The 21972-nt window shown below is 44.4% G+C and overlaps 3 protein-coding genes across 6 annotated transcripts in view; 2 read left to right on the forward strand and 1 right to left on the reverse strand.

Annotated features, from left to right (window-relative positions):
- The window catches only part of RSPRY1 (ring finger and SPRY domain containing 1), a 30468-nt gene extending 26270 nt beyond the window's left edge, over positions 1-4198 (forward strand). For all 3 annotated transcript variants that reach the window (XM_010583398.1, XM_010583389.1, XM_010583407.1), the window contains 2 exons: positions 1489-1593; positions 2511-4198. In XM_010583398.1, coding sequence (XP_010581700.1) covers positions 1489-1593; positions 2511-2607 — 202 coding nt within the window. In that variant the 3' untranslated portion in view covers positions 2608-4198. The remainder of the gene's footprint in view (positions 1-1488; positions 1594-2510) is intronic.
- Positions 4199-5806: 1608 nt separating this feature from the next.
- Positions 5807-15191, forward strand: ARL2BP (ADP-ribosylation factor-like 2 binding protein). Of its 2 annotated transcripts, XR_775388.1 has the most exons (8): positions 5807-5894; positions 6754-6876; positions 9048-9109; positions 10295-10401; positions 11088-11173; positions 12406-12502; positions 13664-14170; positions 14911-15191. XR_775388.1 is itself a non-coding variant. In XM_010583418.1 (7 exons), the coding sequence occupies exons 2-7, from the start codon at positions 6839-6841 to the stop codon at positions 13742-13744; spliced, it is 471 nt and encodes a 156-aa protein (XP_010581720.1). In that variant the 5' UTR covers positions 5807-5894; positions 6754-6838; the 3' UTR covers positions 13745-15191. The 2 variants fall into 2 exon arrangements, 1 of the variants encoding a protein (XP_010581720.1); XM_010583418.1 differs by having other exon boundaries at positions 13664-15191.
- A 2931-nt stretch (positions 15192-18122) lies between these two features.
- PLLP (plasmolipin) lies at positions 18123-21963 on the reverse strand. The gene is made up of 4 exons (XM_010585183.1): positions 21907-21963; positions 18868-19041; positions 18316-18435; positions 18123-18236 (listed from the first exon to the last, which is right to left on the reverse strand). The coding sequence occupies exons 1-4, from the start codon at positions 21919-21921 to the stop codon at positions 18123-18125; spliced, it is 423 nt and encodes a 140-aa protein (XP_010583485.1). The 5' UTR covers positions 21922-21963.
- Between the last annotated feature and the right edge of the window lie 9 nt (positions 21964-21972).

The raw sequence follows: 21972 nt of genomic DNA on the forward strand, positions 1-21972 counted from the left end.
GATAGAGGGTACCCCAGATTTCCAACTTTGTCTAAAGATGGCCATGATGGTTGAAATAATCTTTTGTTGCATCTAATTAAGTGGGGACAGGGGTTGTTGGAGGTGTGTACCCCTGGCTATAATAAAATTCAGAGACTGGTTTTGAATTATCTAGGTGTTCCATCAAGTGTACTTGAGGTACCCAAGTATCTTAGTGTTTAAAAAGAAAACAAAAAAATACCTTACTCTTGGATCAGAGTCACAGGCTGACAAAGTATGAGGCTTGTGATATTGCATTTATGCAGAGAAAATCAAATGCAACTTGCAGGACCATTTTGTACTTGCAGAGTAATTTACACCTGCTTGTGGCTACAGGTGTTTTAAGTGAGAGTCTGATTTAATCCCTTAAGATGATCTGTTAGTTATCAGTCTTGGTCAGCCCTGTTTTCAAATTGTGTTCTGTCTTATTAGTGTCATGTGCTAGATGAGGGGTTTTGCAGTTTTTAGCTGATGATCGGATGTGATTGTTACTGGTCATTCTGGCACTACTCTTGCAATGTTTAAGCATTATCTGTGAGAGCTATTATTTGATTGTGCTAAAAGGTGTAGGGAGAAACTGGGGGGGACTGATTTCCTGTTGATGCCTGACTGGAGAAACTTGGCCTCCTGTGTTAGAGCCTATTTAGTATGTGATAGCACTGAAAGGCTCTATTCAGGGTTGGACACTGTTGCTCTTTGTGTTAACAAAGATCATCCCTGCCCTACAGCCTGAACTGTTTGGAAACGATAAGCCAATCCTAAATTAAAAGATAGCTTTGATCTTAAAAGTGATAGGGAAAAAAAGGCAAGGGCCTAAGTGGACCATAGTTATCCATGGCAGGAGTTAACATAAACTCATGCAGAGTTGTGCTGAACTTAATGCATCTAGCATGGGGCATAGTCTGGGCTAAACATGTCACCTTGCCATTGAAGAGTTTTTACATGTAGCGTATGTGTTCTAAACTTGAAATGTCTTATTTCATCAAATGGGGGATTTTTATCCATTTACACTCCCTTGTGGCAATTGCTGTAGTGGGCTGTTGATTTTATTTTCAATTTCTATTCTTTTAAACTGTGTTACAGCATTATAGCGTTTCTGAATTTTGTTGATATGTGGGTTTGTGTGGTTTATTTGGTTTTTTTCCTTAACTCTTAAAAGTACACAGATACTAAAGAAGATTTTTTTTTTTAAATGTTCAGCTGTAGGGGTTAGAAGAATTGTAATCTAACGCTCTCTTTGTCCCTTTCTGACAGACCAGAATAGGGAGTCGAAGACTGTGCTGAACATCTCTGGGTGTGTTAAGCCTTTTTTGTGGGAAGTTATGATCGATGTTTATCAGCAGTAGTGTTGAGTAGCACAGGCAAGTGTTGCATTGGTCTTGATGCAATACTCAGAATAGTTATGAATCTATCATTTTGAGTCAAACTAATGTGTGTGTGGGGGGGGGGGGTTTGTCTCTCTCTCTTCAGACACAGGCGCCTGGCTTTGCTGAAGCAAGTGAGTATCAGAGAGAACTGCTGCACGCTTTGTTGTGATGAGGTAGCAGACACAGAACTCAGGCCGTGTGGACACAGGTAAAACCTTACAAACAACCCAAAACCAAAGAAACAGGAAAATGTATGTGTTTGATATTCAGCTGAGGTGAGACCAGATGCAGTCTTTGCTTGATTGACTCCCCAGCATAAAGGAAATAACCCCTCCTTTTAAGGATGTGACAGATAGAGGTTAAGCATAATATTCCCACCTTTCCCCTCACCCTGAGCAGATTTAATCCCTAATGGTGTGTGTGTTTGGGGTTGGGGAAGTACTGTGGCTACCAAGTCTTAATTCCCTGATACCAAAGGTTTTACTGATGAGTACTTGTTTAGTACTGGTGCTGTGAAATCCAGATCTCATGAGGAGAGCAGAAAATTCATTATATACTCAAACACTCATTAAGCGTTCAACAAATGGGATTGTCTCAAGTCACAAGTTCATCTAAAAGCTAAAAATGGGACAGCAGTATGAGTAATACCATAATATTGCTTTCCTGCATTTAAGCAGTGTACTAGAAGTCCAGTTCCTTAGTGGTTTTAGAGCACTCATGGAAGCAGTCTTCCTATGGGTCTTCTGTCTAGATGCTGCAAAGATAGAAAGAGAAGAAACATGCCCAGTGTGTCTCAACAAGAAGTGGAGACTGCTTCACGCAGGGCACTGGGGCTGCTGTTCTCCAGACCAGAGAAGTGTTAAGACTAACAAAAGCATGCAGATGTAATCCTAACCAACTGCACTAGTAGTCTGAGGTCTGTAAGATGCTGAGTAGCAGGAGTTGCTCTCAAAGCCTGTGGATCCACAACACCTGACTTGCAATTCCTAATCCTGGCACTGAAAGACTTACCTTGACTGTGTTTCTAGCAGGCTAACTAAACTGCTCAGTGCTTGGATTTTTTTTTGTTTGTTTAGTTTTTCGTACTGTAAATGCAGACTTCAACTGATTTTTCTTCTCCTTCAGTGACCTGTGCATGGAGTGTGCCTTGCAACTGGAGACCTGCCCTTTGTGTCGACAGGAAATACAAACCCGAGTCAGACAGATCTCTCACATTTCATGACACATGTGGAGAAATACTACAGACTTGTTTTTAATGAACTCCAATACTGAAAGGGGAAAGCATCTCTAACCAATCTTTACGCACATAGAACCATAGCCATGGCCAGATTTCATGCTAAACTGTAATCTGTTTATCTTAAAAAATGAAATCTTTAATAAGCTATTTCAAGTTGCCAGCAACGGGGACTGGTTTCAACAGTAAGGAAAGCTGGTAGTCAGTGTGCTATGGCTATTGGTTCCTCCAAGCAAGACCATAGGAGAGTGTCTCTCTTCCTCCCCCTTTCCTTCTGACCTGTTGCAAGTGTTGAAAAAATTTGCACTGGAAGTACACGTACAATGCATTTTAGAAAATAAGTTAAAAGAAATATCTCCTAAAACAGGGCTGTTCTGTCTTGTGCTCAAAAGTCTATTTTTGGCAGAAGTCAGTACTAAAAAGAGAATGCCAATGTTTTCCTGTTCAATGTAGCCTCCTGCTGGTCAGAGACTCTGTATTTTCCGACAGTGGATATTAAACTGCTCACAGACTTAATCTGTACACAGACTGATTTGAAAAGACAGTGTGGAGACTGTAGAGAAACTCACATGTTTTAATAACTTGGTGATTCCAAAGAATGTTCTGATTTGTTTTTAAACGTTAAAAGATCGGTGGTATTTTCAAGTACATAATGTTTCTGATGCTTTTAACTTCAGTACCCACATTTTTTTGTGAGGATATAATTTTCAGGAGGTATTCTTAACTAATTATAACACTGGACTGGAATTAATTTGATATTCTGGGTATTTTTTAAGGTATCATCAAACATCTTTTTTAATCAGTGTTGTTTTTGAAAGTTATATTCACTTTGGAAATATTGAGCTATCTTAGATTGGAGGAGAATTTTGGGCCAGTTTATTTAAAAAAAAGAAATGTTATTTGGATAGCAAGTTCAGTCTTATTCTGTAACTCTTTAAAAATGCACCTTGCTTGCCACGTGTCAGTCCTGCTCTGAGCAGGTTTGGGGCCACACTTTGTATTTTTGGTAGGGATCATACAGTGGGAATCTCTGCTCCAGTTTAATTACACATTTGTGACGTTTGTATGTTAAGGATGCATTTCAGCAGGCAGCTTTTGATTGTTTTACTAGGTTTCTACAAGGAATCAGGGTTCACAGCTGGTGTCAGTGAAGTAGCACAAAAATTGGTAGAGTTATGCTTATTTTGCACCAACTGAGGATATGACTCGGTCTCTTCCAAGACTTATACAGGTTGCTTTTTTAAATTATCTGGCTATATAGTAGAACTTTACTAATTCACACACAACTTACACCAAAACCATCCCACTTCTTGGCAGTGATTCAGCAGCAGAGGCTGTTGTAGTGAATTCTCATGCTGCGATGATTCTTATTTTTAAAATCGTTTATTATCTTTATTATACTATCAAGTATTAACAAAGCAGAGCTGAGGCTGCTTCTTCCTGCTGAGCACTCTTGCTTCCTGCTGACCTAAATAGGAGCTGAAAGCTCTGCACACGGGTCCCAGAATCAAGCTCTCTAGCAACTCCTTTCACCTTCTGCCTTTGCTAACTCAAGGGTGCTGAATTTCATCCAGAGATTAAGAAAAAAAAAAAGTGTCTCCATTGAACCTCTGGAGTACAATGTGTGAATTAGAAAAGTTCTGTCCATTGTTTTCTTGTTGACTTTTTTCCAAGTATAGTCTGAATCCAAAAACAGAGTGCTGGTTAGTCTTTTTGCTAAAATGTGAATTCTCTTCCGCCTTGGATGCCTGTTTTGATTAAAGTCAGACTGGCAAATCTGTGCCACGGGGACCTCATTTCCTCACTAACTGTCCTTTATGATGTTTTGCTGTAGTCCATGTTGCCAGTCAGGGCTGAGTCCCTTCTTGCTCAGTGCTGAGTGAGCAAACGTGAACACCATCACTGCCACAAGGATCTTAGTATTTCAGAATCACTTGAAATGAAGTTTTAAATGCTTCCAAATGCAATGATAGGGTTTTTATCCCTAAGGTACAAAGATGCAAACCATACTTTAGGGAAGAGGTGGGACAGAACCATTTTGAACTCTGCCTTAATAGATTCTAGTAACTTCAGGGCTTTGGTTTCCCTGGCCAGGATTAACTGAGGTAAAATTTTCAGAAGTGCCTAGGACTCCTGATTCGTATCAACTGCTGTATGAGATTAAGTTCTTAAGGCCCAGGTCCACAATGGCTTCTAGGTATCTGGTGTCCCCTTGAAATGGAGGTGACCTAAGAGCCTTGCTGCCTTTGTGGACACGGGACTAAGTGCCTGCATTCTTTGTTGAAAAGATATGAACGCTTTGGAAAATTTTGCCCCAGACTGTCTTCCATGCAGCTGGTGCTGGGCAGAGAAAGCCAACGGTGCCGGAGGAGGGAGCTGTGTTGCAGAGAACTGTCCTGTTCATTTCACAGAGGAAGAGACTGTACAATTCAACTGGCTTTCTGCTGAAATCCACGATGGGGGCGTCTTTGTAAAGCTTGATCTTCTATGACTGGTGCAGTGCCCCCCTTGGTCCCTGCATGCCCCAAAGGCTCTAGGGCTGGGGAGGGGAGGTGGTGGCTCCGCAGGCCCTCAGAAGGCAAAATGAATTGTAGCAAAGTTGTCCATTCAACAATAAAAACATCTTGAAGGCTATTTGTTGTTCTTTAATTCTTTCACTTCTGGTGAGAGCTGTGGTTACAAACAGTTTGGTGCTGGAGAGGGATGCAGGCAGCCTGTGGAAGCGGGAGCTGTCACTTGAACAAGTTAGCCATGAGGCAGAAAGGCAAGTCCAGTGCCAGGCAGGTGTCTACGCTTGTGCGAAACATTCGAGCTCAGCCTTCTGCCAGCATGGCCCAAATTATGGGTGGGCTGTGGGCCCTGAGGCCTGGCTGAGAGTGCCCTCCTCTAGCCCTCAGGGCCCTGCTTTGTGAGGGGAAAACCCACTTTAATAACAGCGAGGGGAGCCTGCGTGCATCATAACAAAGGACGTTATCTATGTTTTCTTTTTATTTTCCTCCTAGGACAGCCTTTTGATGTCTGGACGCTAAACTCGGCCCAGGACGCCGGTGCCACCCGCCCAGCCAGCCTCGACGGCCCACCATGGCGGCAGGCACCGCCGGCCCGCCCGTCCCGCTCTCATTGGGCCTTCGGGCTGTGGGCGGGCCCTCCACGGCTGCCTCAGCTCTCCCATTGGCTGCGGGCGGGGCGGAAGGAAGCGTTTCCCAGGAGACGGCCGGGCCGGAGGGGAAGGGAGGCGTGCGATGGGGTTGCGGTGCTGGCTGCCGTGACCAGCGGTAGGTGCGGGGCAGGGCCGGGATCGCGGGCCCCTCTGCGGGGCGAGGGGCCGTGATACGGGCCCGACGCCTGTGGCCCTCGAGAAGGGGGGGGCTGACAAGGGCGGGTCGCCTGGGCGCCTTTTGGTGAAGGAAGGTGACGGCCCAGTAGCTTGTGACCCTCTGAGGAGGAGGAGGTGAGGCGGGCCGTGTGCCTGCGTCCCCCTGGGGAGGGACAGGGACGGGGAGCTTCGCTCTCCCCAGGAGCCAGGACTGAGAAGGGGGAGGCGAGGGTCGCGCTTATCCCTCCTCCTGCACCTTCGAGGGGCTGCTCTGAAGGCTGGCGTCGGGTATCACCCAGCAAGGGTGGCGGGAGTTAGGATGTCCCCAGCGCCCACCCAGAAGGCAGCTGGCCCATCTTCAGCGGCCCTGGGGTGCTGTGTGATGGGTCAGCAGCTGCTCACAGCCACAGGCTGAGGGCCTGATACATGGGATCACAATCCAAAGCCTGGCCTGCCAGCTCTCTGGGATGCACTGGGCCAGGGTGGCATCTTCATCTCATCTGCCTTCATCTGCTTGTGTCTTTATTATAGTTAGCCATAGATGCTTCAGGAGAAAAGACGTAAAGGTTGCTTGAACCCCCTTTACAGAGACTAGCTACAGGTATGTGCAGTTTTGAGCTCTTCTCTGAGCAGGCAGAGAAAGTTCCTAGAGAATTTGGGTTACTACAGAAAAGAAGTAGCAGTAACCTTGGAAGAACATGATTTTGAAATTCCTATGTCTAAAAATTAAAGACTTTCTCCTGATTCATTGTTTGAGAAGCGTATGGTAATTTAACAATTGAATTTGTATTAATGCTAAGTCACATGTTATTCCTTAGCAGTTTTTCCAACAAGAAGAAGTAACTACTAACAGCAGCAATATAGCAGATTGTCTCTCTCCTCTAGTCTGGTTATGCAGTAACAATGGAGACTTCTGATGAAGAAAACTTTGGTGTAGCCACGTGAGTATGCTACATTCTGTGTCAGATTTTCAGTAAGCTAATTACTGGTTAAAATATCATAATAGGAATATAATTACACAATTTATACCACACTGATTAGCAGATTCTGCCTCTTAGGAGAACAGGGGCGCAGCATGCAAAGCTCCAGGAGAAATAACATCAGTTCACCGTTTAGGTGAACTGAAATTAAATATAACTGCAATGAGTGTAGCACTAGATAGCCCTGGCTGAGTGATCAAAATAAGCACTGTAAGGCTGAATTTATTTTATTTTGTGTTCACTGTAAATTAAAAATTTCTCTTTCCTTTTCAATAGCATGTTATCTTATATCATGGATTCTAAGAGGAGACTATTCCTCTGTGTATGAATGTGCTACTTCTAGACATGTGAGACCTTTTACAGGTGGCCTCAACCAAATTTTACACTAGTAGATGCTAAGACACTTCTTCGCTCCACATTTGTCTGGCATACTCTTCTCCTGAAGCTTGTGGCAGAAGGGGACATGCACCTGTGCCTCTGTCGCTCTAGTTCATAGATTTGCTTCATTTGTGATACTCTGTGGACTGAAAGGCCGCGTGGTCCCTGGGCTGCTTCAGCAGCACAGATATGCTGGCCTCAACTAGGCATGATGAAGCAACAGAGGCTTAAACCACAAGATTGGTGAGCACGTGTTTCTTCAGGTATGTGGATGCACATGTGTTTGTATAGAGAGATGGAATCGTTATTTTGAAACAGTTAAAATTCTATTATTTGCCTTACAGGCTTAAACCAGTGTTTAAATTAATACTTTAAATTTGTTTCTGTTGCTGTTAAAATAAGCTATAAAACTAGTAGTAGCACTTATTTGGAGGGGAAAAGAGAGTGGAAATTATCCTTGGGAAGCGATGAGCCCTGTTGCCTGAAGTCCTAAGTGTGATGCTCAGGGTATGTAATGCTTCGCCTGTGCTGTGCCAGCTCCTCTCCTGGTGGTGTCGTGCCCTCTGGTGGAAGAGCACGCTTTTCCAGTCCCTTGCCTTGGCTTTACTCATCTCCCAAGGCTTAACAGATCAGAAATGTTGCTAGAACACCACTTGATGATTGGATGCCTTTTTAAATCAAATATCTTTTCATTTTTCCTGGTCAGAATGAGTCCAATGGCTCATTATAGTTAAACTGTTGTTGGATTAATTTCAGTGGAGTATTATTCAATACCAAAATAATGAGTTTTTTTTAAAACTTAGTCTGCAAGAGTGTTCTGCTCTGTTTAGTAAAGAGAAATTTGAAAGAGGAATAGAGAGACATTTAATTTTAATTTAATTTAAATGGTGCTTTCACTGATCAAAGCTAATTTTTTTCTTAAAGACAAATGTCCTATGAGGCTTGTTTCCCTCATGTGTGAGAAAAGCCTGCCTTTCATCTGCTGACAAATATAGGAAGAGTTCATCCCCTACTAAAGATGAGCTGTGAATGCCAAGGCCAAGAACATCCTGTGAATTATTTATTGTGTCTGAATAAGCTGCACAATAATAAATTTAGCAGAGGGATCCAGAGCCCTGAAATGCTGGTACCAAAAGTTTCTTCTCTGGATGACTTCAGATCCATAATGGTGTTTAATATTTGCTCGTGGTAGAATGACCTTAGGAGATTATGCCATTTATTTGTAGCATGTAAGGATGTTTCTTGCATAAGAAGAATATTTAAGTTTCGTCAGTTATATAATACTTGTGTATACATTGAGTTTAAGTGGTTCCACAAGACCAAGTATTTCAGAATATTCTCTAGAGTGTCTAGAGTTCTGTGATCACCATATAGAGTTATGCAGGGAAGAGAGCAGAAGGAAAGACTGTGGTAGCAGCTAGGATTTGTGGGTTGGAAAATACTTAATTTGCTGTTCTAATTACACACTTTACATCCTTCTGCACCAGGACTGGAATTACCTTAACAGTAATGCCAGTAAAACAACATTTATAGGAACCTATTTGGGGAAAATAGAGTAGAGGCCTCATGAGAATCCCCATGGAGCAGTCTTATCAGTATCATGGATTGTTTTGTAGGTTGGAACTAGGAAATTATTCAGTTATCTTGTAATTACTGGGCTTATTTGTGCTTAGGCTTTTGTTAACGCTTTTTAATTTTATTTCTGCTGTTGTTGAAATGTATATTTTTGCAGTACCATCTTTCTTTGCTTTCAGCTCCTCCCCTTCTGATGCAGAGTTTGATGCAGTTGTTGGGTATCTGGAGGATATCATAATGGGTGAGCTCTGCATGTAGTTATAGACAGCAAGACGGGTGCTAAACATATTGCAAGTCGCTCTTCTGTTAGCAGATATACAGAGCTAAAATAGCCCCTGCCTGTCACCATGTCTCACCACTTTTGAGACTTTCGTTCTGAGCTGATTTTGTTGTATGTAACCTGCATGTATGCATACAGTTGTAACGTGGCAGGACCTATTCATAGCAGGAATTTTGAATGGCACCAATGTCATTGTGTGAGCTTAGGCAATAAAAGGTGCTAAATTCTCAGGACGATAATTTTAACTGAGAAGGCAGCATCTGCAAGGAAGTAGTTTACAAGATGCCAAGACAGAATTCATGCTAATTGGCCATCAGCTGCTTCATAAGAACAGTGTATAATCCTTTTGATTACATCCTTCCCAGAGAGATGTAGATTCTGCAGCCTCAGTTGCCTGGTGATGTAGTTGATTCTAGAGAAATGCTAACAAAATTAATTTTGAATGTGTTAGGGTTTAGAAAGCTGAGACTGGTGTATTTTAACACTGTGTGGAAGTAACCTTTATATTTATACCTGTCCTGTTTAATTTGGTGGTGACCTACCATGTTCATTTTTATTCTTGTTTCCTTCCACAACTGGAAAAAAAAATCTTCAGCAATTGCAAGTGAATCTGGGAATTTCACTAATATTTTTTAATTCAAGGAAAAAAACATTATTTTGAACTCTTGTAGGGAAGAGGTATTCACTTCATAAAAAAAATACAGATGTTTTGCTGAGAGCCTGAACAGAAAGGGGTTCAGAATAAATGACCTTATTCATAAAATGTAAAGCAGGAGGACTTTTTTGCTAATACTAAGTGTAAATGAAACTTATAAGAAGTAATTGTAGACCTTGCTAGGTGGATGTGTTCATCCCATTCCATTCTGGATACACAGTGCTGTCAAAATGCAGACTGATGTGCTGCTGTCCTGTTGATTTGGCTCCCTTAACTGAAGTAGTGCTGCCCTCTGCCAGCAGCCTCTGTCTTCTCACAGATGGGTCAGAAATGGTGGCTCAGCAGCAGCTGCGGTACTGGTGACTGACTCTGCACGTGTACAGGCCTCTGTGGTTGTCACAGGGAAGCAGAGGACTGGTGAATGTGGGTTTTGTGTTACAAAAAGAATGACTAAACTCATAACTGTATGATGCATTTTTGTTGTGGCCCAGATGATGATTTCCAGTTAATACAGAGGACTTTTATGGAGAAGCACTACCAGGAGTTTGATGACTCAGAAGAAAACAAGCTCATCTATACTTCTATTTTTAATGAATATGTAAGATACTTTCCATTATTTTTCATATGTATTGCTTTTTTATTTTTATTAAGGCCAATGTCAGGTCCTGTATTCCCCCCTTTATAAAATACTGGGTTTACATGGAGCAGAGCCAACATGCTGCCTGCTGTCTCTTTCTGAAGCACAGTCATGATCTGTGAGCAGGAAAGATGTTTTCTGGAGCTCTAGGTTCCTTTCTCTTTGTTTCATCTGAAAATTTCTATAGATGTTTAGGAAGTTGTGTAAGTCTCTTGAATAGAAATTTAGCCTATTGCTGTAGTAAATAATGTGTTTAACGTGTGCATAACAGAGTTTGTTCTTTTCCAGTTGTATTATTTTGTGTATTGGACACTTCAATTACATTCTTCATGCAAAGCATAATTGTGAAGCTATACCAGCCTACTAGTCAATACCATTAAAGGAGTTAAAAGTAATTTGTTACTAGATACAGATAGTCGGTATTTGTTCTCACCAATATTTCCAGCAAAAATGTTCAGCCCTGTGCCTCAGTGGTGGTGTGAATAATTGAACTAGCAATGCCCAGCTAAGGAATCTGCAATTGTTTGCCCAGTGAGGATAATACAAAGTGTCAGTAAGGTGTCAATGTAAGGAAGATGTGCTGTTTTGAGGTCTGCTCCTGAAATTTGTTATGATGTTATAGGGGTGGTTTGTTTGTTTTTTTTCAGATCTCTTTAGTAGAGAAATACATTGAAGAAAAGTTGCTTGATCGGATTCCGGGTTTTAATATGACTGCATTCACAATGTCGTTGCAGTAAGTCCCTGCTTTGCTTTTGGTTGAGGGGCAGCTTATGTGCCTCTCAATTCTTTTCATCTAGATTAAAGCTTGGGTTTGACTGTTCTCCCTTTAGAAAGAGGTTCCTCTTTAATTTAAAAAAGAAAAAAAAGTTTTCATGCAGGCAATGACTGACCACTTTTCTTGCCTTCAGCATGTCCTGCTACTCTTAATTTCTGAACTGTCATGCTGAAATATATTGCGTTTTAAGGGGTAGGAAGACAAATCAGAATGAGAACACTGGAAGGTTTTCATAATCACTGTCACTTTGAAGCCAGACCCTTAAAAGGTTAGGTCTCATTTATCTCTTTCAGGCTCTGTGTTGGACACTTAAATAGCCTGGTAGTTTTTTCAAGAGTCATGTGATGAAATGCCTTTATTGCAATTCTTGTACAAAGCATTCAGAGAAGAGTTTGGGGTTTTTTAAGCTTTTGCATTTGGTCGCTTTAGCTTAACCAACTTCATTAAGAGATCACTTTTGAATGATCACAGGTTTTCCTCTTGAATAAGAAAATCAAGTTTAATTTGGAACTGAATATCTTAACATATTTGAATCTATTTAATTTCTAATTTTTTTTTAAATAAGACATTGAGAGGTTACTATGAATGTACATGATACACTTAAAAGACTGTTTAAGGTAAAGCTCCTTTTGATACGAATTAAATAATTAAAAAACCAAAAACCAAACAACACTTGACTGTTAAGAAAGTCTTGTTGAAACATGCTGATGTGGGAGCACAGAATCTTTCTTCCAAAATGTTGTCATAAAAAGTCCTCTACCAAGTATCATCAGTACAGTCCCTTGTTCTTAAGGGATGTGTATGAGCATTCTGTGCCTCTCCCTAACCTTTCTCACTTTCCAAGGGACTGTCTAGATGTTTCAGTGCTCAAGATAAATAAACAGATAAATGCTAGTTGAGTGTTACTTCTGTTGACTTACAGGTCAGTTTCTTTGTCTGGTTTTCAAGGACTGATGTGATACTCTTATGTCTTGGATTTAGATAAAAATAATATATTAATGTACTTGGATTGGAAATGCACAAGGTAATATTTGGCTAAAGTTTTGCTTTATGATAGACCTGTAATAACATCCTTGTTTAAATTTTGATATTGTTCTGCTTGTCCCAGTATCCTTTTTGACTTCATACCATTTTAAAGTAATGAATTTATTTCCCACATAATTTTCTAATTCCCCAACTTCTCTCTATAGACAGCACAAAGATGAAATAGCAGGCGATATATTTGATATGCTTCTCACATTTACTGACTTTCTGGCTTTCAAAGAAATGTTCTTGGATTACAGAGCTGTAAGTATGTCACATTGTTTATTTTCATTGGCATAATGGCTGTTGGCTTTGTATAGCTCTACCTAAGAGTACCAAAGGTAATGTTACTACAGTAGGTAGCAGCATTTATTCAAAGGCTGTACCAGGTTCAAAAGGAAATAACTTCACTGAGTGGCTATTTAAACTCAAAATACACATTTAATAATTTCTAGAAAACATGAATGAAGCTGGCATGTGGAGCAGTTCTTCAGAAACACATGCTTTGTGCACCTTTGAACATTGATTTCCAACTGAACATAAGGCAACACTTTTCCACTGTGTGGATGACCGAGTACTGGCACAGGTTGCCCAGAGAGGTTGTGGAGTCTCCATCCATGGAGGTATTCAAAAGCCATCTGGATGTGGTCCTGAGTGGCCCTGCTTGAGCAGAGGGTTTGGGCCAGATGACCTCCAGAGGTCCCTTTCCACCTTGACCATTCTGTGATTCTATGATACATTTCTCTGTTTTTCTTTTTTTTCCCAGCCAATCTAATATGAGCTTTTTAAGCTTATTCCATTTGTATTTCTCCTCCTCTCTGTCCAGGCTGGAGAAACAAACAAACAAAAGTATTAAGGTTTGTGGATGAGCTTTTTCCTAGGGAAATGAAATACACGTAAATGCTCTCCAGTGTCTTGTCCAGTCACAATTGACAAAAGAGCAAAAGAGTCATAGTTGTTGTCAGAGTTACGCCCTCTGCTGCCTCCCCCCGTGCCTTTAAGTTTTGTGAAGATGGGGGCAGGTTGAGGAGAAAGAGACGGTCCGTGCCTCAGCACCAGGAATGGTTTCAGTTGGGGTTTGCCCCTTTGGGGTCTCCTGAGAGGCAAACCACAGAAGCTAGATTTCACTAGTTCATTGAGCACTGGGTGAGCCTGCTGGCTGGGCATTCTTGACCAGATGTAAGCAAGACTCTGCTCTGAGCTGGACGTACGGCTCGCAGAGTGACAGCGACCTTATTCCAGGAATTCCTGCACAATCTCTTCTTGAAGTTTGGGTTCACATTCAATCATAGATGCTCAGGTAACATGTAATTTTATATTGATTTGATGCAACGAACAGAATATGTATTGCCCGTTTCATTTTTTTTAACTGCTTATTCCAAAACAGCATTGAGTCACTGATTTCTTTTTCTTCCATGTTTCTAGGAAAAAGAAGGTCGAAGTCTGGATTTAAGCAGTGGGTTAGTCGTGACTTCATTAAACAAATCATCAATATCCTCCTCCTAGAACAGTTTATGCATTACTCTCCTTCTCCAGATGAGTGCTGCTGCTTTCATTTGGACATTAAAACACTAAAGGTCATGGGAATCAAGGTGCTTTTATAAGATGAAAACTCATTCACCCTCCAGACTATACCTTCAGAGGCCTGATCCTAAAAGCATCTGTTTGTGAATTCTGGTTGGTATTCAGTGACCACAGAAGATGACAATTTCACCTCTACCAGAGTAATTGTTTTTAATAAATACACAGTATTTGTACACCAGCCTAACCATTGCGCATGCTGAGAAGCCCAGCACACTGAGAGGACAATAAATAGACCTGTGCGTGTGTTATTTGGGTTGGCACCTTTTCCATCTCCCCAAAATGTAGAACTTTGCCGAATCAAGAAGACAGTGTAAGAAGAGTATGTTCCTCCAGCTCTTGGAAGGACAGGTGTGAATACATAATCTCTGAGTTCCTCCCCGTCAATGTTTTGTTGTTTTGGGGTTTTTTTAAATACTTTAATATGTTCTGAAGTGCTACAGCTTTGTAATGGAAGAATATGTTTTAATATGTAGGTGTTCTAGCATAAGACTGTCTTGCGGCTCTGACAATTGATACGTTAGTGTGTAAATCTGCTCTCCAGCTTTTATAAGTCTTATCCTTAATGTGCAAAGTTCTCCGATTCACTTTTGTTCAGGCCCCAGCTATTCAACATTGGGAAAAATAACCACGATAAACCAAAATCTGGCTTATGTATGCAATTTCTTTCTTTTGGGCAGTGGCACAGCTGCATTAGTTCTAGTAATATAAGCTTGATGGTAGGTTGGGCACAGACATGTTTACCACCATGTCATTTACTGCTCTAAATAGCATGCTGATTAAAGGGCATGTTTTCGCTATTAAACTGTAATTAGTGCAGCAATGCATTTTTCAGCATCCGTTAAAAAATAGATGAGTAGCTTGCTGGTGGAGTTGTAGCCGTAAGCCTGTCACAAAACCCCAGGCACATCTCTGTTGGTGGTTGGAATTAAACTGCATGTGGAGCTACAGGGACCCTCTGTTCTTATGCTGTTCAGACAGGTTAATCTGCCACTTAATGACGTGCTCAGGCAATGCGAATAAGTCTTCAAAAGCCTACAAGTAGGTAGAAACACAGGATGGTGAGCAGAACCCTCCACTTTGTCCCACAGCAGGTTGATGCAGCAGGGGACGTGGCCTTCAACAGCAGTGAAGGTGTTGATCAGTGGCTGTCACCTGATGAGAACCTGGCCTAGACAAAGGAAAATTATGGCCAGGCCAGTACAAATTTTTGTTTGTGGACAAGAAATGTCTTAGAAGAACAAATGAGATGAAATCCTGTTCCTATTGATGTCTGACAGTGATTTCAACAGTACTAGGACTTTGTTCTTCAGCTAAAATAGTTTTTGAATACCAGTAAGACACCTAGCCATGCAGGCAAAAATGAGCCATATTTTCACTACAAAATACGATAACATTAAACGGGTTTGTGGACAGACCATAATGGCTTTTTAAAGGCTGGCTAGCAATACTAAGTGTAGCGTCCTAATATTTTGACTCTGTGTACACCAAATTTGCGAGTGCTGCAGTAATTAATCTCATTAAGTTTCTAGTATGTTGTACTCATGGCTCTGCAGTTTTTTTGTCTGGAATTATTCTAGTGCATTGAAATCTCCCTTGTAATTGCACACTTCCCAGATACACACACTTCCTTTTAAAAAAAAAAAACAAACCACCAAACTATTCCTTCAGAAGTTTATTAAATCTCCTTCAATAAATTTGTGCATGTCAGATTTGAATGATGAAAGCCAGAAGCTGGAGCAAAATTGCAAGAAATGTCTTTGGGTTTTTTTTCTTTTTTAAAAAGGGGGTTAGAAATCCTTCTGGGTATGTTTTGATCAAAAGCAGTTTTATAGGCTTTCTATTCTGGTGAACACCACCGAAGCTCATTTTGATTCTCTTTTCAGCAACAGTAACCTGCTAAGGCAATGTGAGTATGTCCCTAAAAATGCTAAGTTGCAGTGCCTTGGTTTGAAACATGTGTTCCTGATCCTTCTGACAGCAGCAGAGTTGGTGAAGCTCCATCAGCTGGGGTCACCCCACCAGGATTCATAGGTTTTTACAGGTCTTCCTACCACCCGTGCCATAAAAAGCAGCTTTTCCTGTGAGCACAGAAGCTGGTGCTCAGGCATGCGTGGGCAGTTAGTGAGCAGAGATGATGCTCTGAGATGCTTATTCCCAGAAAAAAAAAAAAAAAAGAAAACATTGGGTTGTGTTTTTAATACAAACTAGATACAGCTGTCCTGCCATGTGAACCCTGAGGTTAACATCAGAGAAATGTAAGGCTTAAATCTAGTTGTTTTTCTACTGTCAGTGTATGAACTAGAGTTCTTCGGTTAACTCCTTACCTGTTGACTTTTTAATGTCAGGAACAGATTTTATCAAATTTTAAAAGAATCTTGCTGACATTTTCATTTTCAATGGTTGAGCTAAAATAGTGATTTGTAACTAAAGCTAAAAATATCCCTGTCTTTTTTTTTTTTCTGAAAAAAGTTTTCATTCTTTTCCTGTTGCAATTGCTTTAATTAATCACTTAATCTAATGGCAGTATAAATGAGTACCTCAGGTAATTATTTTCTGAAGGGAGTTCTGTTGTATTTTAAGCAAAGTCTCTTGTAATTTCAGAGCCAACAAGGCGCAGTTGGGGATGAATTTGTACTCTGATGGGGAATTGTATCTCAGTGTTTCCTGCAATACCTTTCTGCCCTGTGCCACTTTCTTCTGTCTGTGTGTTTTCTGTGGGCTGCTGTTCCCAGAATAACTTGTCCCTCTGCTATACTCCTGTCACTTGTCCCTGGTTTGATGCATTTTCCATCAGGCAGAGGGGCTTTTTAAAGAGATTAAATTTCTCTATATTGGACTATCTGTGTGCAATTCTGACTTGATGTTTGAAGAGTTTTAACGTTGTCATAACAATGCATGAAGAGGCTAATTTTCTTACAGATTTTTATGTATATATTCATAGTTGTGAAAACTTGACCCTTCATTTAGCTCACTGAAAACCAGATCAAGGCAGATTGGTCAGGGGCTAACACAGTTTGTCCAGTCCTTTTCAATTCACACCTTCCATCGATGCACTTAAATTTCTCGAGCCTCTGTAGACAAGCTGTTAAAACTTTTCCCGTGCAGAGCATGCAGTAGATTTTGCAGTGTAGCTCACTGTGCACCAGCTTTCCTGTGTAGAAATATCTGGAAATAAATTGAACCCTTTTCATCTGTTTTTATTAGCTTGTGCAAGGAGGGTGTGAAGGGAAAAGTTCCTGTGTCTGGCTGGGCATCGCTTCTAGTTCTGACAAACACCAACCCCTGTCCCCAAGAAGTAAAAGGCAAATTTGTCATCTGCAGCATGGGGGAGCAGCGTGGTTCTGTGTTCTCCTGTGGCACTGATCCTGTGTGTGTTCCCAGAGCATTTGCAGACTTAGTTTTAATTTTTGAAGGACGCTTGCAGCTAATGGGCAAAATTGACTTGCCAGTTAATAGGTGGTCCTATTACCTCTGTGGTGTGTATGGTGCTGAGCCTAGAGGAGGGAGCGCATCAAAGCCTTGGCACCTCTTTCATGTTCTTGCAATCTCAGGTGCACGCTGTGTGTGTGTGTACGTATATATGTGTGTGTGCACGTAGGTAAAGCAAGGTGAACCCTGTGGACTTACAGCCTGGCCCCAAGCCTGTATGCAGTGGGAAGGGGCAGTTGCCTCCGCCAGTGACATCTCTGCTGTCGGATTCCTGCCATGCTGTATTGTACCACCTTCTCACAAGACAAATTTTTTATTGACAGTGCTGGATTTAGGAAGATTTTTATTTAAAGCATAAAATTTTTGCTTCACGTTTTTAGAAGTCAATACAGGAAGAGTTTAGACTTTTTCCTTTGCTTAGCCTACATCCTCCAGCTATGCTGCTGTTTATGTATCACGTTAATTGCAATTACTTACACTGCAGCTACGAATGACCAGATGCACAAGCCTGGGCTTGGTTTAGTGAGTTTTAGTATTGCAGTGTGCCAAATTGGCTGAGCCCCCTCAGCAGAGCTGTTCCGGTGAGGATCTGGATCAACCCCAAGGACAAGCAGGATCTTCAGCCTCCAGTGAGTCCGTGTCCTCCTGGTAAGGCTGTCGGTGACACCGCCGGTGGGTTTCTGCTGTGGGTACATCAGCTGGAAGCATCATCGGAGACCACAGAGCAGCATCCATGCAACCCTGTTCTGACCATCGCTGCCAGCGCAGGCTGGTCCAAGAATAAGACCCAGTGGCACACGAGGCTCTGGGCCACTGAGCCCGGCATGAGCTCACCCAGGGTGGCCCATGGCTGGGCTTTGTTGTCCACTCCTTATGTGTGGTCAGTCACTTGGCTGGTGGCCGCATTGCTGCCGAACCCTTTCCAGGCGCGGAAGCTGAAGAAGGTGCTCGCCCCATAAGCGATCATCGTGAGACCAGCAAAGAACTGGAAGAGGAGCACACCCTGTGCGTGAGCGCAGCAACCGCGCCAGCCCCGTGGCCCTCGCCTGCCCGCCACTACTTACGGATGCTGCAGCTCTCCGGTTGTAATCCCACTGCCGCCAGGATGTAGGCTGGACAGCAGCTGCGCATGTTACGAAGGCGGTGATGTACAGGACGGTCGCTACAGCATTGAAGATCATCAGCTGGGGAAGGCAAAGAGGAGGTTGTGAGGTCTGGGCTCAGACTTGTACGTGCTAGGATGAGGGATGAGCAAAAGCCTGTTTCACATTCCTCCCTCTTCCCCAGAACCAGACAAAAAGGGTCCAGCCCCTCACGCTGGGAAGAAATCTCAGGTTAACATCTCATTAAATGCACTCCAGGTTCTGCTGAGTTTCTGGTTGACACCACAACTGCAGGAGTGACGCAGTGGCTGTAACTTTCTGGATTGATACAGGGCTCCCTGTTTTGAAAATTTTCTAAGCAATTGAGGCGCAGAATGAAACAATGTAATTGTGCAAAGTGCAGAAGACTTTGTTCCATCAGCCCAGGAAAGCCTGAAGCCCTGGTGCTCTCGGAGCACCTCCCTGAGATGTTTCCCACTTGGAACCCCCTCTTGCTCCCTCTCAGCTACGTACCACAAGGGGCCAGGGGATCATGTAGAACCTCAGCTGAAGCTGCAGGAGGTAAGTCACGAAGAAAAGGACTGTTACTATCCAGAAGAAGATGGACACAAACATCACCCAGCCATACGCCGCGTGGAGATGGTACGTTGTGTCAGCAATGAGAGCCCACACCAGTAAGCCGAGCACCTGCGGGGTGAAATGGGGAAAGTGTTCAGGTGGTGGTTCCTGCAGGTGGAAAGCAGAGCATTGCCCACGAGCCCGGCCTCGCCAGCACCTACGGCAGTTGGGTCACCCAACCTGGCTCTAGCAAAGCAGGGACACGTGAGAGCCATGCAGCAGGGCTGGACCCTGGGGACAGCTCAGGATGGGGAGTCCACCTGGGACCCTCATTGCTCAGGGACGGGCTTGTCCCCCTGGTACTGCTGCCCCAGCAGCCAGTACGGGGATGTCCTGCAAGGCAGGACGTGTGAAACCTGGGCATCCTCACCACCAAAGGTCACTTCTCAACCAAGAAACCCCCATGCCCAGGGCCAGTCTCTGCAGGTGCTGGCTCAGCATTAGGGGCATCTCATGGGCTGGATGAGAGCTGGACGTTGGGGCTCCTGGGGCCCCAGCTCAGCCTTCACCTCCCCAAGGTGCAGCATCATTAAAAAAGAAAAAAAAAGAAAAAGCAAGCTTCTTGGCTTCTCTCCACTGTTTGGGTAGGTCTAGTCTGGTCTGGTTTATACCCCCTGTATATACAGCTACCGGGGCTCACCTCTCACTGTTCAGCAGGTTTAACTGCATACCAGTTGCAGCATCATGTGCCTGCAGAGCGATCCACAAAAAAAAACAGGTAGGTGAGTCTGTTTCTGGGTCTGCTCAAGGAGAAATAAGCGGAGACAGGGCAGAGCCATTTTCTCCCCTCCCTGCAGCCCCCAGCACAGCCTGCAGGGCAGAGGCAGCAGCAGGGAACGGGTCTCTGCCCTTGGATCCCTGACAGGCAGGGATGGAAGAGCCCAGCCCAGGTGGCACTTCTTTTATCCTTTTTTTTTTTTTTCTTTCCCCTCCCTGTGCTGTGTCCACCCCTGATCTTTGGACTCTGGAGGAGATGCTGCCCTGCTTCACCCGCAGCAATGGTTCCAGGGAGCATCTGCCTTCTCCACCATCCCCTCCCTGAGGAACTCCCTGGAGCAGCAAGTTTGTGGGCATTTTTTTATTCAGAAAGTCACTAACCCATGATGGAGCAAGCAGAGGATGAAACACCAGCACATAGCAATGGGGCCTGGAGAAGAAAGGCTGTTGCAAAGCATATGGCGTTTTCTGTGATTTGCCCTGCTTGTTCTGCAGCCTGAACCACAGCCTGTGCACTGGGACACAGATCTGGGGCTCTGGCAGCTGGCGGGGTGCTGGTGGGCTCTGCTTCACCATCCTTTATCACCTCCTGGCTGGACCAGGGCAAAGCAGGGAGCCTTCGCACCCGCTTCCTGGAGAGCAAGGAGGCTCCAGCCCTGCACCGTCTGCATTTACCAGCATGACCAAACGTCCTGGGGCAATGCCCACAGCAAGGCTGAGGTGAGAACGTGCCCCAGCTGCAGCCATGACGTATTCTGGTTCCTAGCTGGGGTTGGGATCTCTTTGGGCAGAGCCCGGCTCCTATGCTCGCCTCCACTTTGGCAGGGGAACCGCGGAGTCATCGCCCACTGGTGGGGAGGAGAAGGGCTCTTTGGAAAGCCACTCTGCCCCTGCGTAAGCCCACATCGCTTATTGTCATGGAAGAAACACAACGGCCTTTGTCCTGCCTGAGTACAACGCCCTGGCGCTCGGCTGCCCCGACAATGCTTCCTTGTCTGTCACATCCATTTCTAACACTCGTGATCGCAAAATATGCGCTGGGGAGAAACATGTACAGGAAAAAGCCCAGTGTGCTCCAGGAGCAGGAGGCGGCATGTGTGAGCTGCCCTGTTCTGGCTGCTGGGGAGAGAAAAGCAGGAGCCCTTAGGAGAGAGGTTTTGGGGAGCAGCGGGTCTTGGTGGACAGTAGCGTGTTTAATGGGATGGCCCCAGCAATGGGCTGGAGGGGTGGGACCAGGTGCAGGGTTAAAGGGTCCCTTCTGCTGATCTTGGTTCCATCTCTCTTTCCTGATGCTCCTGCAAGACACCCCCTGGCAGCATCTGTCCCTGACCCTTTCCTGAGCACTTGTTTCCATGTCACAACCAGGTCAGCCATGCCCAGGGGTTGAAATCTGGATCAGGGAGCCAGGTCTATGCCAGCTGTTTCACAGCAGCAGCTCAGGTTATGTCCTGCTGCTGACCCCACAATGCTGCCCCAGGGAGAGGGGACAAGCAAACAGGCTCCCCACCACAGCGGGGCAGCACCGTGGGCAAACACTGGGGCAGGTCACACGTGGCCCCATGTGCAGCTGAACGCCCACGCCTTTGCACACATTGCACCCAAGGTCCCAGGTACCAGGAGAGACCAGCAGTGGGGGTTTATTCTGTGGTTGCCTTTGATGCTGAAGCCATGGTGAGGGGATGCTGCTGCTCGGTTTGACTGTGCAAAGACCCTTGGCCTTGTCTGCGAGTGGCTGTCAAAGCCTGACTGCTGGGGAGGACAACCTGGAGGGCTGGGAGTGTCCAGGGAACATGAGAGTCCTACGGGCACCTCAGGACCAACCCCAACACACCTTGGTCGGGGCCAGCGTGCTTCATATAGCCCTCCGGGCCCCTGCCAGGGGCTGTGGGTGCCAGGATGGGACCCCCTGCGGGGATGCCCACGCAGATTGGCCAGTGCCCGGACCTGCCGGGCATCGAGCTGAGTTACAACCGGCAAAGGGCGCGGGGACAAGCAGCCGAATTTTCCTCTGGCTTTGGAGAGGGAAGGAGGAGAGAGGGGGGCTGCAGCATCCCAAGGTTAGAGATGAATGAGGGTTAGAGAGCGAGGACGGGGTAGGGATGGCAGGGAAACCTATTTCCAGCCAGGGCAACGAAAAGCGTTCGAGGTAGGTGATACGCTCAGACGGCTGCTCCCTCGGCCGAGCCCCCCCCCCGGTGCCCCCTCCCCGGTACTCACGGCTTGGGCCCCCATCAGCCCCCCGAGCGGCGAGCGGAGAAAGGCGCCGTCCAGGGCGGGCAGGGC

Source organism: Haliaeetus leucocephalus, unplaced genomic scaffold, assembly GCF_000737465.1.
Source record: "Haliaeetus leucocephalus isolate CR32 unplaced genomic scaffold, Haliaeetus_leucocephalus-4.0 Scaffold92, whole genome shotgun sequence".
Lineage (NCBI taxonomy): Eukaryota > Metazoa > Chordata > Aves > Accipitriformes > Accipitridae > Haliaeetus > Haliaeetus leucocephalus.